Source organism: Ornithodoros turicata, chromosome 3 (assembly GCF_037126465.1).
Source record: "Ornithodoros turicata isolate Travis chromosome 3, ASM3712646v1, whole genome shotgun sequence".
In the NCBI taxonomy this organism is placed as follows: Eukaryota; Metazoa; Arthropoda; class Arachnida; order Ixodida; family Argasidae; genus Ornithodoros; species Ornithodoros turicata.
Window position 1 is genome coordinate 5,059,038 of NC_088203.1, and position 14,648 is coordinate 5,073,685.

A 14,648-nucleotide genomic window follows, 5' to 3' on the forward strand; every position below is an offset into this window, starting at 1 on the left:
GGCGGGTTCCCCCCCACTTCATTATCCAGGAGAAACATCCAAAGTTTTCGCGATACACAGTCCATGGCGTCAATATTTTGCGCGGCACCTCAGTCTCTGCGTTCACTATGTAAGAAGGAGAGGGCATTTCGGACTGCCGGATAGAATGGAATATGACTGCACGCGTCGCTGGATACCCAAAATAGAAGGCTTCCAGAAGCTTTTCGAGTCGCCTGTAAAAACATATTGGGCGAGTGCTCTTTAGAGCCGCTTCGCAAGCCTGTTGGGGATGATTTTTCTAACGGGGAGGCGGATGATGTTCTTTTTGATGTGTGTTCTCTTGAATGTGGACGGTGCACTGAAAATGGGATGAGACGCCGGTGTTTATGTGAAGACATTTCAGTGTCGATCGTGCGAAATGCGATGACGAAACGCGATGTTGTGCGATGACGAAACCAGTTGTGCGTGTGTTCCCCTCCTTTGTTTTTGCTGTCTTGTGTGGGTGTATTACACCATGATTTAAGAGCAGAGGCGTGGCTTCTTGTCTTTTCTTGCTTTTGTTGGTTATCGTTTTCCTGCCGAGTGCTTTGCCTGGCGCAATGACGGCATGTTGTCCGGCGGGATTCGTACGTCTTAGGCCGACTTCATAGGAGACTGTGTCGACGTTTGCCTTACAGCGTCTCAGGGACAGGAGGCACACGGGAAACACACAGACAACACAATCGGTGTCTGGATTGAAACCTTGATCACCTCTCAGCCTCAGTAACATCTCATTACGGCCGAAGTCTCATTACGACCGAAGGTGTCTCATTACAGCCAAAGACATCGACCGTAATGGGGCTTAAGCCGTAATGTGATGCAATCTCCGTCTAGGCGTGGAAAGCCCTAAGAAACTTTCGTTTTCTTTTTAAATTTCGTTTCCCCTTTGAAGTGAAATTCTGGTGATACAAAATCAAACAATGTTTTCTAGAATTTTATTATTGTTTTACTTTAAGTGACGTTGTTGAATGAATGGATCCGAGAAAGACCAAACTACTCGGGAACGAGGGAGCTAAAACACGACATTGTCGAAACCCGAAATCTAGCTCCACTCACAATGTTTTCCGCCCCTTGGCGACGTCATCATCAGGATGGCGATGATGACGATGACAGCGATGTGCATGACCTTTCTGTGGAGCGCGCGTGCAGAGGTAGTGTGCATGATAGCTAGTATCGGAGTTTATTTCTGGCATGCTTCGAGGGGGTGTTTTCCGGAGTTGATTATTTTGTGATAATTATGAGTTTGTCGTTGTTTATTTTTACATCTGAGTTAATATTGGGAGAAAAGCGCGGGCTGTGGAACGACGTGCTCTCAAAAAGAATGAGAAACTTCCTCGGAACAGTTGCTCGTCTCCATATTTTTGTTTTTCAGTCAGTCAATCAATCAATCAATCAAAACGTTTATTGACAGGAGTTAATCGTAGCCAACGTCTGTACCGAGATCACCTGGCGGCGCGACACTACGCCTGCCGGCCACTTCTACCGGCACCGTCCTAGCGCGAGGTCACGAACATCTGCAAACTTGGACATTCCATAATTGCCGGTCAGGCCTCGTGTGGAGGAAGACCATCTCCTCTACATTTGGTGACCCGAACAACGAACACCGTGTTCGGCGTAATTCAGCCATTCACCATCGTAAATTTTTCGGCAAGTCAGCAGCCAATGAGCAGCTCCTGGCAGACAAGTCGCACCGGTACCATATTGTTCCACTGGGGACTCGCAGGAAGACTGCAGTGAGCTCCGTTTCCGTCTCCACCTGCTTCACGATGGTCCTTCCTGGCACTTCTCTAGTTACATCCAGCGTTTACGCTCTCGTACTGGTCACGGTACTCTCGCTCACTCACCAACCGTGCAAGACACTCAACAACCACTCAACGCACTCAACAAGCACTCGGCATTCACAGCTCTTCGCTGGGGCCCATCCGGATCACAGCGTGCTTGTTCATGCCGTACCGATGCTGCTGCATCAACTGCTACGATCGCAAGCCGTGCGCTCAGTCGTCCATCATCCACGCGTCGTTCTCATTCCCCTCTTCGTGGTATCGACGCCGATCTCAACCGCCTGCACCGCTCTGCGTCTTAGAGGGGGGAGTGATGTGGCGGCCCGTGGACGACGACGACGCGGCTCCGCTGCTGCGCGCAACTGCGCAGCCAGCCAGTTCTACCGGCACAGTCCTAGCATGAGGCCATGAGCATCTGCACTCTGGAACATTCCATCATCGCCGGTCAGGACACGTGCGGAGGAAGACCATCTCCTCTACACGTACACACACGGCGCATCTTTCTTCATGTAGAAAGAGGCAGCATGTCGCTGCGGTTGGAGGAACACAGATTCCAAGCGATGAGGACGACATAAGTCTTGCGCCTACGTTGCTCAAACTTGAGGAAACGTCACCTGTTTCATCTGCACCCCGCGTCGTTTGCACCATTTCGGTTTGTTCTTCACACTTCGTGTCTTGCTCCCTTTCGCACGGGCTTCAACGCAGTCCAACCTAAATCGCAGCTGCCATTGATGGATCACTCTGCGGCCGGGGCCCTTTCAGTGAGCCTTTGCGGAAGACCGTGGGGCGTCTCGCGAGCATACTCGCGTGATTGATAGCACCTTCGACGACGCTGGCGCCGCCTGGATTGAAGAAAGCGAGAAGGATAACTGCCCTGTAAATCGTCCCTCACGCCACAAGGCAGCCGCGTTGCTGGAAGATGGCTGTCCTTAGGAAGGAAGCGCTTTCTAGCGCAGCTCCGAAATATATGACCGGCGATAAAGTGATCAGTTGTGGCTTGAAGCGGACAGTTGATTGAAACGAGGCAAATACAAGCAGCGCAAGGGTGTAGTTTGAAACGGAACTAAAAAGCATGCTGCGTTTTCTTTCTTTCTTGAAGTCGTACGCTGACTGTCACGCCGTAACCTTGCTTCGGCTATGCCTTGAGTGCCTACAGTCAAACAGGATGGCAGAACTAGACATTTAAGAAGGAAAAGAAGATGCGTCTTTGTTCACAGTGCCAAGCGCTTTTAAGTGAGGCAGTGCATACAGTTTGCGGTAAACGTTTTTAGCTTAAATCTTTTTGTAATGCCGATCAATTTTTATTGAAAGCATTCTAAGGTTTTGTGAAGGCTTGTTTCTTCCATCGTTACTGTTGTGGTTACACAATTTTCAGTGTGTGTATTGTTGGCGCTATGGGATGAAGTTTGTGTACTCATCCTCCTAAACTTTCCCTAACCATTTATCTCGCTTGTTACCCCACTTGTTATTCGTATCTTGCCTATTTCTATCCTTGAGTCAACAACTGAGACAAGTTTTAAAACATTGCCACATTGCTATCGCACTGAAGTGCAGCATCCCATCGTACACTCTTGAGGAGTGCCAACACCACTGTGCTTCACATTTAAACCACCTCGCATATTCCATGCATGGGTTGTGGAATTTCAGCGTGCCTCGAACGCACTCTAGCGATCACGTGATGGTGGCAAGTGAGAGTGCCGCGTGAAGAGTCACCTGATCCTAATACAAAGTCACGGGCGGATTTGCACGGTGTGTGACCCTAGAGAGAAAAAACGAAATACGCGGAACCTTTTGGTGAGACTCGCGATAACTGTATGTGTTGGGTGTCCTACGGTTCATATTGAACTCAGCGTCTATGCGTACCGTGACTGTATGATGACGATGGCTGTTTCTTTTTCAGAATGTGACCGTATGTTCATCAGCAGCCCCGATGGCCCGAAGAACGGGACATTCAGTGCCCCTCACATGGAAAATCCATTGGGGCACTCCCGCCAGTGCATCTACACATTCATCGCCCAGGACAACGAGAGGGTGGACATCAACTTTACACGCTTCAGGGTGCGGGGGGCACCTCCCGAGTAAGTGCACTGTGAACACTGGACACGGGTTGTGTCGTTCTGTGTCTTCTCCGTGTGCCGCAGATGCGCCACTGGCACCATGCAGTATAGGGTGATCATGCAGGAAGGTTTTGGGTGGTGAATGGGCTCACCGTTGTCGGCCTCACAAAGGTGAGGCAACGTCACGACTGATGCCCTGGGGGAATGTGCGTCCTGGGCCGACTTCTAAGGGAACTGTGCCGACATATGTCTGAAAACGGCTGCGGAAAACCCAGGAAAAACTCCAGACAGCACAGCCGGCACCGGGATTCGAACCCGGGTACCTCCTAGTCAGTCTCGACGTGACATGGCCAGCACGCTAACCACTCGAGCTGGTAAGGTTTTGGGTGAAATAGACATGCGCATAAGACCCCACAACGTGTCTGAGCGGACATAGCATCTGCTCCTTTGGTGGCAGTTGTCCCTCCTGAAGTCGGCCCAGAAAGAATACTAAGCCACGCCTTCCTGTAGTTTATTTTTATTCATCTGTACGCCTCTCATAGCTACAGTCGCTTTGCGGTGATAACACGGAAATAAAAAATAATAAGATAGCAGTCCGGAGTTGCCTGACCACGGGAAGCTCAACTTTCCTTTCGTCTGCACTAGCAGTACTGGACCGATTTTCCAGGCGAATGTTCGCACGGTTCCCCTTGAAGTCGGCCCAGGACTTATACTATCCCCCTGTCTCCCCCTCCTTCCTGCTGTCCTCTCTCCATCTGTCCACGTCTTACACCGCTCATATTTACAGTTGCTTCACGGCGCTAACACACACACACAAAGACACTGGACTGATTCTGATGTATTTTACTTGTGTTCGTTTTTCTGAGACGGTTCAGAGTGGTCCAGTAAGTTCTAGAATATCGAGTAGGATGCAGATCATCCACACATGTCATACATTTTTTTTTAGTTCTACCAGATATATATATATATATATATATAAAGTGAAAAAATAGCCGAAGCTCTGTAGCTGCACGTTGAGCATATGTTTACAATTTGATCGTGCACTCCCAGCCAAGTGGGTGTGCCTGGGAGTGCACGATCAAATTGTAAACATATATATATATATATATATATATAAGCTATGGAAGTAGCATAAATACCTTTTTGCATTTGAGTTATATGGCCTGGCGGTCATCTTCTCCAATAGAGGATATAGCTGCTAGAGAGCTAATTCAAGGATTCAATGATTTTTTTTTCTTCAAGGATTTCAAGGATATTTATTTTCGTGTACGTACAAAGCAAAGTACAGAACGGGACTGTTAGGGCTTACCCTGTAAAACAGTCCCTACAAAACAATACATATACTTAAAGTTAGAAACAACTGAAACTACAAGATTGAAACAACATCAACGATACAAGAAACGAAAAATTCACTAATCAACTCCTGAAATATGGCTTTAATTCGGAGTAAAGTGACATATCAGATTGGGAGGAAATCCCCGTTGAAACGTTGTTTTTATTTATTTATTTTTTGAACGAGCACGTATACGTTAAAAATATCCATTGCCGAATTTAGCTGCGCAAATGAGCCGAAACCGAAACAAAAGGCGTCGGAGGCTTATCTGTCTTATCTGGGCCGCAACTCACTCTCCTCCGTGCGCTTTTGGCTTCGGCTAATTTACGTAGCAAAATTCAACCGTCGACATTTCAACGTACCTCAAGACCATCTTTGCCCAATATTGACCCAATATTGTGCCAAGATATGGTATGCTGCTTGGGTACGTGCTCGAGAGAACGTGTCGTGTCGTCCCTCCTCTGTCCCTTTCTCGGGTTCCAAATTTTTTCACCATGTACGTGCTCGCTTTTCTGAATTTCTCAAATATAGAACGTCTCTTAACTTCCAATCTCTCTTTTACCACAGTGGCCCAAATTAAAGAGTTAATTAATGAGCTTTAGGTAATTAGTCGTCTAGTGGTTACACATTATCTTCGAGAGGAAGGCCGTATAACCCACCTGCAAAAACGGTATTCTACTCACATAGCTTTTTTTTTAAAGAGAATGTCTGGTGCAGTTAAAAAAAAAAAAAAAAAGAGGAAACACACCGTGTATTTGGAGTTCACAGTGTTGATTTCGGATGACACGACAGCTCACGCTACAAAAATGTCGTAACAGGTAGCGAACTCTGCTTTGAAGTAGCGTTGCGACTGCTTTCTTGATGCCCAACTTGCGAAACTTTCATCTTTACGCTTAAGCGAGAGGATGCATTCAAACATGTGCAAAGCTCGTTTACTCGCATCTTCAAAGTGCATTTACCCACACATTGAGCAACGGCGAAGAGCACTTTCGAGGATGCGCTTTCATCGCATCACCCTTTTAAGTCCTACTACTGTCCGTTCATGAAAGGGGTTCAGGAATTCTGTACCTGGATTGAAAGAACGCACCCAGTGCGCTTCAGAGCCTTTTCACGTCTTCCTTTTCAAAATTGTCTCTTCAAAAAGCACAAAGAACGCCGGCAAAGACTTCCTTTTGCGAGCGTGAGATTCTAAAGGGCCGTCTTTGAGCGCAAATTGAAGCGAACTTGTCTCGATGAGGTTTCTGAATGAAGTCGCATATGACCCAAGCCTGCCTGATGTGCGTAGCATTTCTTATACGTTGTTCGGTGTGACGGGCCGCGATACAACTGGGGCTATATGGGCGCTGTGCAGTCGTGGACCGAGACAGGAGGCTAGTATGTGTCCTGCGGGGTCGACCCTGGGGGGTGCCAACTCTGTCTGGAAAATCCACCGGGAAAACCTCACACTCGAAAACAGAACTTCACCGCATAGCACGCTCTGCGCCAACCACTTCTACGAGCAACGGGGTTATCGCTTCTGATTCGAAAGAGAGATGCGGGCGTACGCCTCCCTGTGTCGGCACAGTTCCCCTAGAAGTCGGCCCAGGACGCACATTTCCGCAGGGCGTCAGTCGTGACGTTGCCCACATACGTGAGGCCGACAACGGCAAGCCCTTTCACCATCACCACCACCACCACCACCACCCTGTATCTTCGATTCAGAAGCGATAACCCTATCATTCGTCGCAATGGTTGGCGCAGAGTGTGCTATGCGGTGAAGTTCTGTTTTTAGAGCGCAGACAACGCAGGGATTCGACCCCGTCATCTCCAAGTGTGTCACGTACGTGGTGCTACCACAAACTCTAGTGGGTGCTCTATCCACTCGGTCATGCCGCTTACGAATCATAAATACTGTCAGTAGTTAGAAGTATAGTCAGTTGTAAATTGCGGGTCAGCAATACGTTGAGTTGAACAGCCGCCCTTCTCTTTTTTTTTTACTTTGTATTAAACATATCCCCCCCCCCCCCTGTTATTCCGCACCCTGGGATAGAAGCACGCGAATCCTTCTTCCTCACCAGGCTGGACGAATGATTTAGACGAACAGAACATCTACCTGTACTTGTACATACACCTGTCATACGGGCGGTCTTCAATTATCATTGAAATCAATTGCCATTGAGAATGTACTTAGCGCCACCACGCGCGTAACGCGTCAACTTCTCAAGCAACCCAATGCACACTGACAAGTTTACGCGCTTGGTGTGGCGCTGCGCACATGCTCAGTGACCGTTGGTTTCAATGACCGTTGAGCGTGCACGTGGCGCTATGAAACGCGTAACGTGTAAGCTTCTCTGTGTGCATTGAATCCCATGCTGTTTCAGAAGTTTACATGGTGCACGCTTGATGGCGCAACGCGCATCTTCAATGGCTGTTGGTTTTAATGATGATTGAATACTGCCAGTGTGACAGGTATATAAGCCTCTCCAACGCTCAGGCAACGATCTCAAAGACGGCAGCTGACGAAAAATCGGCGAATGCAGGTGAAGGGCATCGAACTGGTACCTATTTTATCTGTAAGTGTTGTGTACACTGGTGTGTTGAACACTTTTAGTAACCTTTTAGAGACCTTATTGATTTCTGCGGTCGGGTGAGCTACATTACGTCGCCATCGCGCTTTCGTCGACACACCAAGGCATGTTTCAAGAAGACACGCATTCACTCTTGTCACTTTCTCTCCTACGTATTTTCTCCATGCGTCCTTGTGCCAAGTTCGCGCCTAATGACACCAAACGCAACGTGACGGCGTGAATGGCGACGTCGAGAGACGTCGGGAGAGAGCACGTTTTTCGTGTCCTCACACTATACGGAGAGCTTGTCGGCTGAAGAGGCCCTTTGGGATACTCGCTCCCGCCCTCCGGATACTGTGCTCTGTGGATCCTTCGGGTAGTGAGCGAGCATTTCCCGTTATTTTGAGGCTTCTGCAGCTCGTCACGTTTAATACCCCTGTCACACGGGCAGTCTTCAATGATCATTGAAACCAATCGTCATTGAAAATGCGTGTAGCGCCACCTTGCGTGTAACGTGTTAACCTGTCAGCGGAACATTGAATCCAATACTCCTTGGGACGTTGACACGTCACACGCTTGGTGTCACTACACTCATTTTCAATGGGCTAGTTCCATCTCAAATCGAACAATCCGGTACACTTGATGTCTCGAATGAACGGGAAAAAAATATATGTTGAAGCCATCGGTGAGTTAGGAGAAATAAACGCTTTCCGAATTCTCTGCGCTGCGCGGTTCGGGAAACAGGAGAGGAGGAAAAAACTGCCTCTCATAAGGCGACGTCGTCGCGAGCGGGTTTGAGCGTTCGCTACAAGGCCATTTCTTCTCGCATTATAGTAATTTATTGATCTGGCTTTAGACCACTTAGGGCACAATAGGATCCTTCGTTGGCAGTGCTGTACCGGTTTTTGTTTGTCTGCAAAAAAATATCAAAGTTGACTCAAAGTGCCGAAAAACACCATATTCACTGCAGCTTTGCGGACGATGTACAAAACGGATAAGACTGAGCTTTATGCCGTTGAATTTGTCATTCATAGGGCTATCGAATGATGTATAATTTGTTGCTCTACTCTGTAAGGAACGTAAGCGATACCTCTTTTAGTAGCACCATACCACCGAAAAATGACGAATTTTGGAAGCCTTTATCTAAAAAACCCCACCAAAAACTTGCCTCGAAAATTTTATATGTTGTAGGTAGTTCCTTAGACTATGCACAGAAGCAAAATCAAAATTCGGACTTGATCGGTAGGCGCACTGTGAATTTTTTGCCAGCCCTATACGCGGAGCGCATTCAAGCGGAGGCACCGTGTCCCGTGTGTTGCAAAATCGAATTTTCCAAAGGGACTTCCAACTTCTGTGTTCATATAAAAAGTAATTGGTCATTTGAAACCATTCTGGGGTTTCAAGGTTTCCTTTTCAAGGTGCTGAGCGTTTGCGTTCATAACAATGGTGTAATCGCTGAATCTAGATTGTGGAGCAACCAGATGTGCTCGGATGCGGGATGTCACACATGTATTGCAAGTGCTGGGAGCAAGGGAAGAACATAATGATTTTACATCTTTGTAAGAGGCATATCTGTTCAGGGTTATTCTAAACAAGCATATTTACTGTACGCATTATGGCAGGAGGGACGCAGTGACTTCCAGTATTCTTTGAAACATTTCCTTTCCTACGGCCTCATGACCTCGGAGGGGGAAAATTGCACCGAGGAAAATGTTGTAGTGTCATACGCACACACTCAATGCTAATTCATTGTGCCTTTTGTGAACCTTGCCGAAACAGCCCGACCGGCGCCGCTGTCCAATATGTCATTCGGTTCGACATGCTGCGACCATGGGAAGGTCCTGATCGCATTTACTCCCTGAAGACACCTTGCGCAGAGTTTCGCCAACACACAGAAGACGCTTCACTCACTTCTCGACTACAGAAGTGCATGGAGTGCCCTTATATAGAGTGTGCGACGACATCTGCATTACTGTAGTGTGTCGTCCTGGTATCACACCTACCTCAATGACCTCTTCGTTGTACAGTGCTGATCGTGTGGATTTCGCTGACTACCACTTCATACACAAGAAAAAAGTGCTATAGACAAAGGATTTTCGCTTTGCTTCGGAGATCGGCGTAGCTGCCATAAAGACTGTGGTTCCAGCAGATCAAGCCGAAGGCGTAACAGAAGTGGGTCAGCTATGCAGAAGCTGCTTCAAGTACTTCACAGCAAAGGTGGCTGAATCACAACACGCAGCAACGTTGCCCACATTTGAAAGAAAATCTAACAAGAACCTGCCATCAAAGGTAACATTAAGGAAAGTGGCTTCCACAACGGCCTAAAGCAGTTCATGACACGAGCACTCTCATCCACCCAGAATGCTCTGCATAACTTACGTTACCTTCTTACCTTCGTCACCTTGTCTTCTTCGCTGTCAAGTTCTTGTTATTCTGTGTACTGTAAATATGCTTCGATATGATCACCGTGATCAAATATACCTATTATAAAGACGCAAAAGTATTCTAAAGCATTCTGTTCTTGACGGGCTCCCAGCACTTGCAATGCATGTGTGTCATCCCGCAAAAAATGTGAGCACATATGGTTGCTCCACAATCTACATTCAGCGATTACAACACTATTATGAACGTAAGCGCTCAGAACGGTTTCAAATGACAGCAATTACTTTTTATGTTAAGACAGAAGTTGAAAGTCCCTTTGGAAAATTCGATTTTGCAACACGCGGGACACGGTGCCAAGGCTTGAATGCGCTCTGCGTATAGGGCTGGCAAAAAATTCACAGTGCGCCTACCGATAAAGTCCGACTTTTGATTTTTCTTCTGTGCATAGTCTAAGGAACTACCTACAACATATAAAATTTTCGAGGCAAGTTTTTGGTGGGGTTTTTTAGACAAAGGCTTCCGAAATTCGTCATTTTTCGGTGGTATGGTGTTACTGAAAGAGGTATCGCTTACGTTCCTGACAGAGTAGAGCAACAAATTATACATCATTCGATAGCCACATGAATGACAAATTAAACGGCATAATGCTCAATCTTATCCGTTTTGTACATCGTCCGCAAAGTTGCAGTGAATATGGTGCTTTTCGGCACTTTGAGTCAACTTTGATATTTTTTTGTAGACAAACAAAAACGAAGACAGCACTGCCAACGCAGGATCCTATTGTGCCCTAAGTGGTCTAAAGCCAGATCAAGAAATTTCTATAATGCGGCAAGAAATAGCCTTGTAGCGAACGCTCAAACCCGCGCGCGACGACATCGTCTTATGAGAGGCAGTTTTTTCCTCCTCTCCTACCTCCCGAACCGCGCAGCGCAGAGAATTCGGAAACCGTTTATTTCTCCTAACTCACCGATGGGTTCAACATATATTTTTTCCCCGTTCATTCGAGACATCAAGTGTACCGGATTGTTCGATTTGAGATGGAACTAGCCAATGGTCATTGGTTTCAATAATCATTGAAGACTGCCCGTGTGACAGGGGTATATAACTCATAGTTACCTTAATGGCGTCAGGGAATCGAAGTAATGCGAAGAAACGGCCGCGACAACGGCGAAAACCGGCGGGCGAAAAAACGAGTTGACACGTCACCCCACCGGTCAAGATATGTTGAGCTCACCACGGTCAAGAGGACATTGGCCTCGCGAGCTCTCACCAGCTCGCGTGACTGAGTGGTTAGCGCACTGGCCGTGCACGTCGGGACTGGGAGGTACCCGGGTTCGAATCCCGGTGCCGGCTGTGCTGTCTGTGGTCTTTCCTGGGTCTTCCTCAGACGGCTGTCAAACATAAGTCGGCACAGTGCCCTTAGAAGTCGGTCCAGGACGTTACATTGGACGTTCCCAGGACGAGTCGGCCCGTTAGTCGTGATGTTGCCCAAGTTGGTGAGGCCGACAATGTCGAGTTCTTTAAAAGCACCGCCTCGCGACAGCCGCAAAATTCCGTGGAGAAAGTTCGGCATGCGGAACTTTTCGCTTCTCGGAACGCCGGATATGCGTGTCTACAACCGCCGCCTGCAAGCGCATCCCGCGTCATCAAGTGGTGGAGATTCCATTCCGACGCGGACGAACAAGCAGACCACGGCGTGCAGGTCCGCCCGTGGACTTATATAGGGCCGACCACCACGCGTCACCCTAAGACCACATGACCCATAAAGATACCGCGTTCAAACGCCTTTGGCACACGGCCAAATATGCTGGCAATTTTTTTATTTTTATTTTTTTTATAGGTAACGAGTACTTGTATGCAGGTTTGTTGATAGTGATAAACTTTGTGCACGGGCCATAAAAAATTCCCGCTCCCCTTCCCTTTTTCTCAAAATTCATCTGAAACTCTTAAACTGTTGCCTCATTTAATCCGAGTTGCTGGAATCACTTTCCAGGGCAGTCATCCGTGCGATGAACCGTCTAGGCATTGATTAATGACTGGGCGATGAAATGAGCTCCGTGCCAGGTATATTTCCCTCCTAAGCCTCTGGTCTACTATACACTTGTTGCCAACTTCGTTAAGCGGTTAATTAGAGAAGTGCTCTCCCAAGTGCCCGTGTACCGGAGTTACGTGCGACGCTGAGTGTCATGCTAGACTCAACGATATGTGATGTTTGCAAACTATTAGTGCAGTGGAGAAATGGATTCGAAGCAAAGTAGCGTATGACAGTTACGTACTGTACATTCTAAGAAAATCGGGTAAGTTGGGGATTACAACTTTGAGTTACTTAGATTGCAATTACTCTTCATTATGATCCCCCGACACTGAAGTTTGCTCCCGAGCGCTTCAAGTTGTCCCTCAACATCGTACACACTCACACACATATATATACAGGGTGTCCCAGCTAAATGCGAGCAGATGTTTTTAAAATATATATATCGCTTTTTTCGAGATGAGGTTAATTGTAATATAGCAATAGCTGAATGCCACTCATTAAGAGGGCACCAGCAAACCCCTAAGGCAATGTCCTAATTAACTTTCACTAATTAACTTTTTAATTATGAAAGCTACGAAGTTGTCCCAATGAGAACATCTCGTCCCTTCGGTCACCTGATACCGTAGTCGCTTTCAGAACAAAAATCCACTTGATAGATCGTCTGCAAAAAAAAAATCGTGAAGGAATACCATTTCCTTCTTTACTTATTTTATTCATCGTGCATCTTCGGAGACGCGTCTTTCCTTCACCCCAAATGTGAGAGGGTGAAAGAGCACACTATCGCCTCTTGCTAAAATCAGAAGCACACTATCGCCTCTAAAATCAGACTTGCACGCCATTGCCGCAGCGTGGTACAGCCGGCGCGTAGGAGCGTTGGGAGAGAGAGAATGTCACATGTTCAGGATCCACGTATCGCAGAGCGTGTCGGAAGGCGCAGAGAACGTCGCTACTGTTGCTAAGATGGAGGAGCTTTAGCTAGGTACTGGCTAAGTAGCAACAGAGGCGCCGCTGTATGGATGCGGCGGGTGGCGGAACTACGTACGCCTCGTCAGCCTGGTGTAATCGAAGCTAAGCCTAACGATTACTTGACCTCACTATGCCTAAGGGTGGCTTTCCATGGTACAGAAGCTGATATGAACTGGCAGCCCCAGCTATTAAATTGATAACGCCACATTTTTATGGCAAACTCTATAGTCTGCGCTGCTCTCAAAGCCTCTCGAACCATAAAACCCACGAGAGCACCTGATTCGTTTCGTAACATGTTTTACCTCGTGTCATTTACGACCGCATTAAAGACCACAGAGGCTTCGTAAAATTAATGGCACTTCCACGCCTCTAATCCCAGCCATCATCACTTCATTTGCGCGGCGTACGACGCAACCCCGGAAATCATTCGGGGTAAGCACGTTGAATGAGCACGCCATTACAGTAATTCGAAAAAGCTTACGCTAGATGGCGTCCTAATCGGAACTTCCGCTATGGCGGACGACATGTGTTGGGGGCGCTATTCGCGGCGATCATGAGGAAGGAGCGCTGCAAATGGCTGCAATTTGGCGGAGGAAGCGCCTCCCCGTGCGCGTTGCTGGCAGCTACGCGTGTCATGACGAAGAGGCCAACTCCTTAATCCACTCGCAGTCAAGTGCTACTGTTTGTTCAATTAGCTGTCATCTGTTATTCTTTGTTCAGTTGTTGTTCATTGTTTGTTGTTATATTGTTGTTCCCGTTGGTACAGCTCCCGTCAACCTTAATAATAACACGAAAAAAAAAAAAATATGGTCTCGTGTCCGAGCGCGATTACAGCAACACTTGGGGCCGTGAGGAAATCTTCGTTGAACAAAATTATTCTGTCATTTTAACGCAAGTATTTTGTGCACTTAACATTCCCACAGTGCCGCCAGGGTCACTGTTATGGCGCTTGGTAACGAGGCCGTTTTATTTTTTTAGTGTTATTATTAAGGTTGACGGGAGTTGTACTATCATCTACATGTAATCCGCTGGGCTGGCATTCCTTTCAGTTGTTCACACCTGTCTCGTACAGTGACCTTCGAGGTAAAAAGAGATGCAATTTCTAAAGTGCGTCGGGAAACGACGGGACTAAAAGACACGAAATGAGAAAACGTGGAGCGGCGATTCGCGGGGCCTTATTTCGCGGAAATAGCTGCTGACCGGAAATCTCGTCACTAGGGACAAATATAACTGTACAGTGGAAGAAGTCACCAGTGGGGAACTTGTCTCGCAATTTTTCGTGCCGCGAAGATGGCTACTAGCCAATACAAGCCATGCCAAAAATGACTTACGGCATATAGACTAAACAAGGTCGGAACTGGAACGTTATGAAATCCTTAGGAGTCGCTCCGGCCACAACCTGGCTTTCTGCAGCCGTACCTGTGCAAACGAGCCGCCTTCAGCCACATAGACAGCCACTCGTAGCCACAGGCGTTCTGTTTTTGTAATCGTCTGTGGCAGCTGGTGACACCACCACTCTGTATGCCCTTT

The 14,648-nt window shown here is 47.4% G+C and overlaps 1 protein-coding gene across 2 annotated transcripts in view; it reads left to right on the top strand.

Moving 5' to 3' along the window:
* LOC135387864 (cubilin-like) overlaps positions 1–14,648 on the top strand; it is a 180,116-nt gene that overhangs the window by 85,247 nt on the left and 80,221 nt on the right. For both annotated transcript variants that reach the window (XM_064617049.1, XM_064617050.1), the window contains one exon: positions 3,700–3,877. In XM_064617049.1, the coding sequence (XP_064473119.1) occupies positions 3,700–3,877 (178 nt within the window). The remainder of the gene's footprint in view (positions 1–3,699; positions 3,878–14,648) is intronic.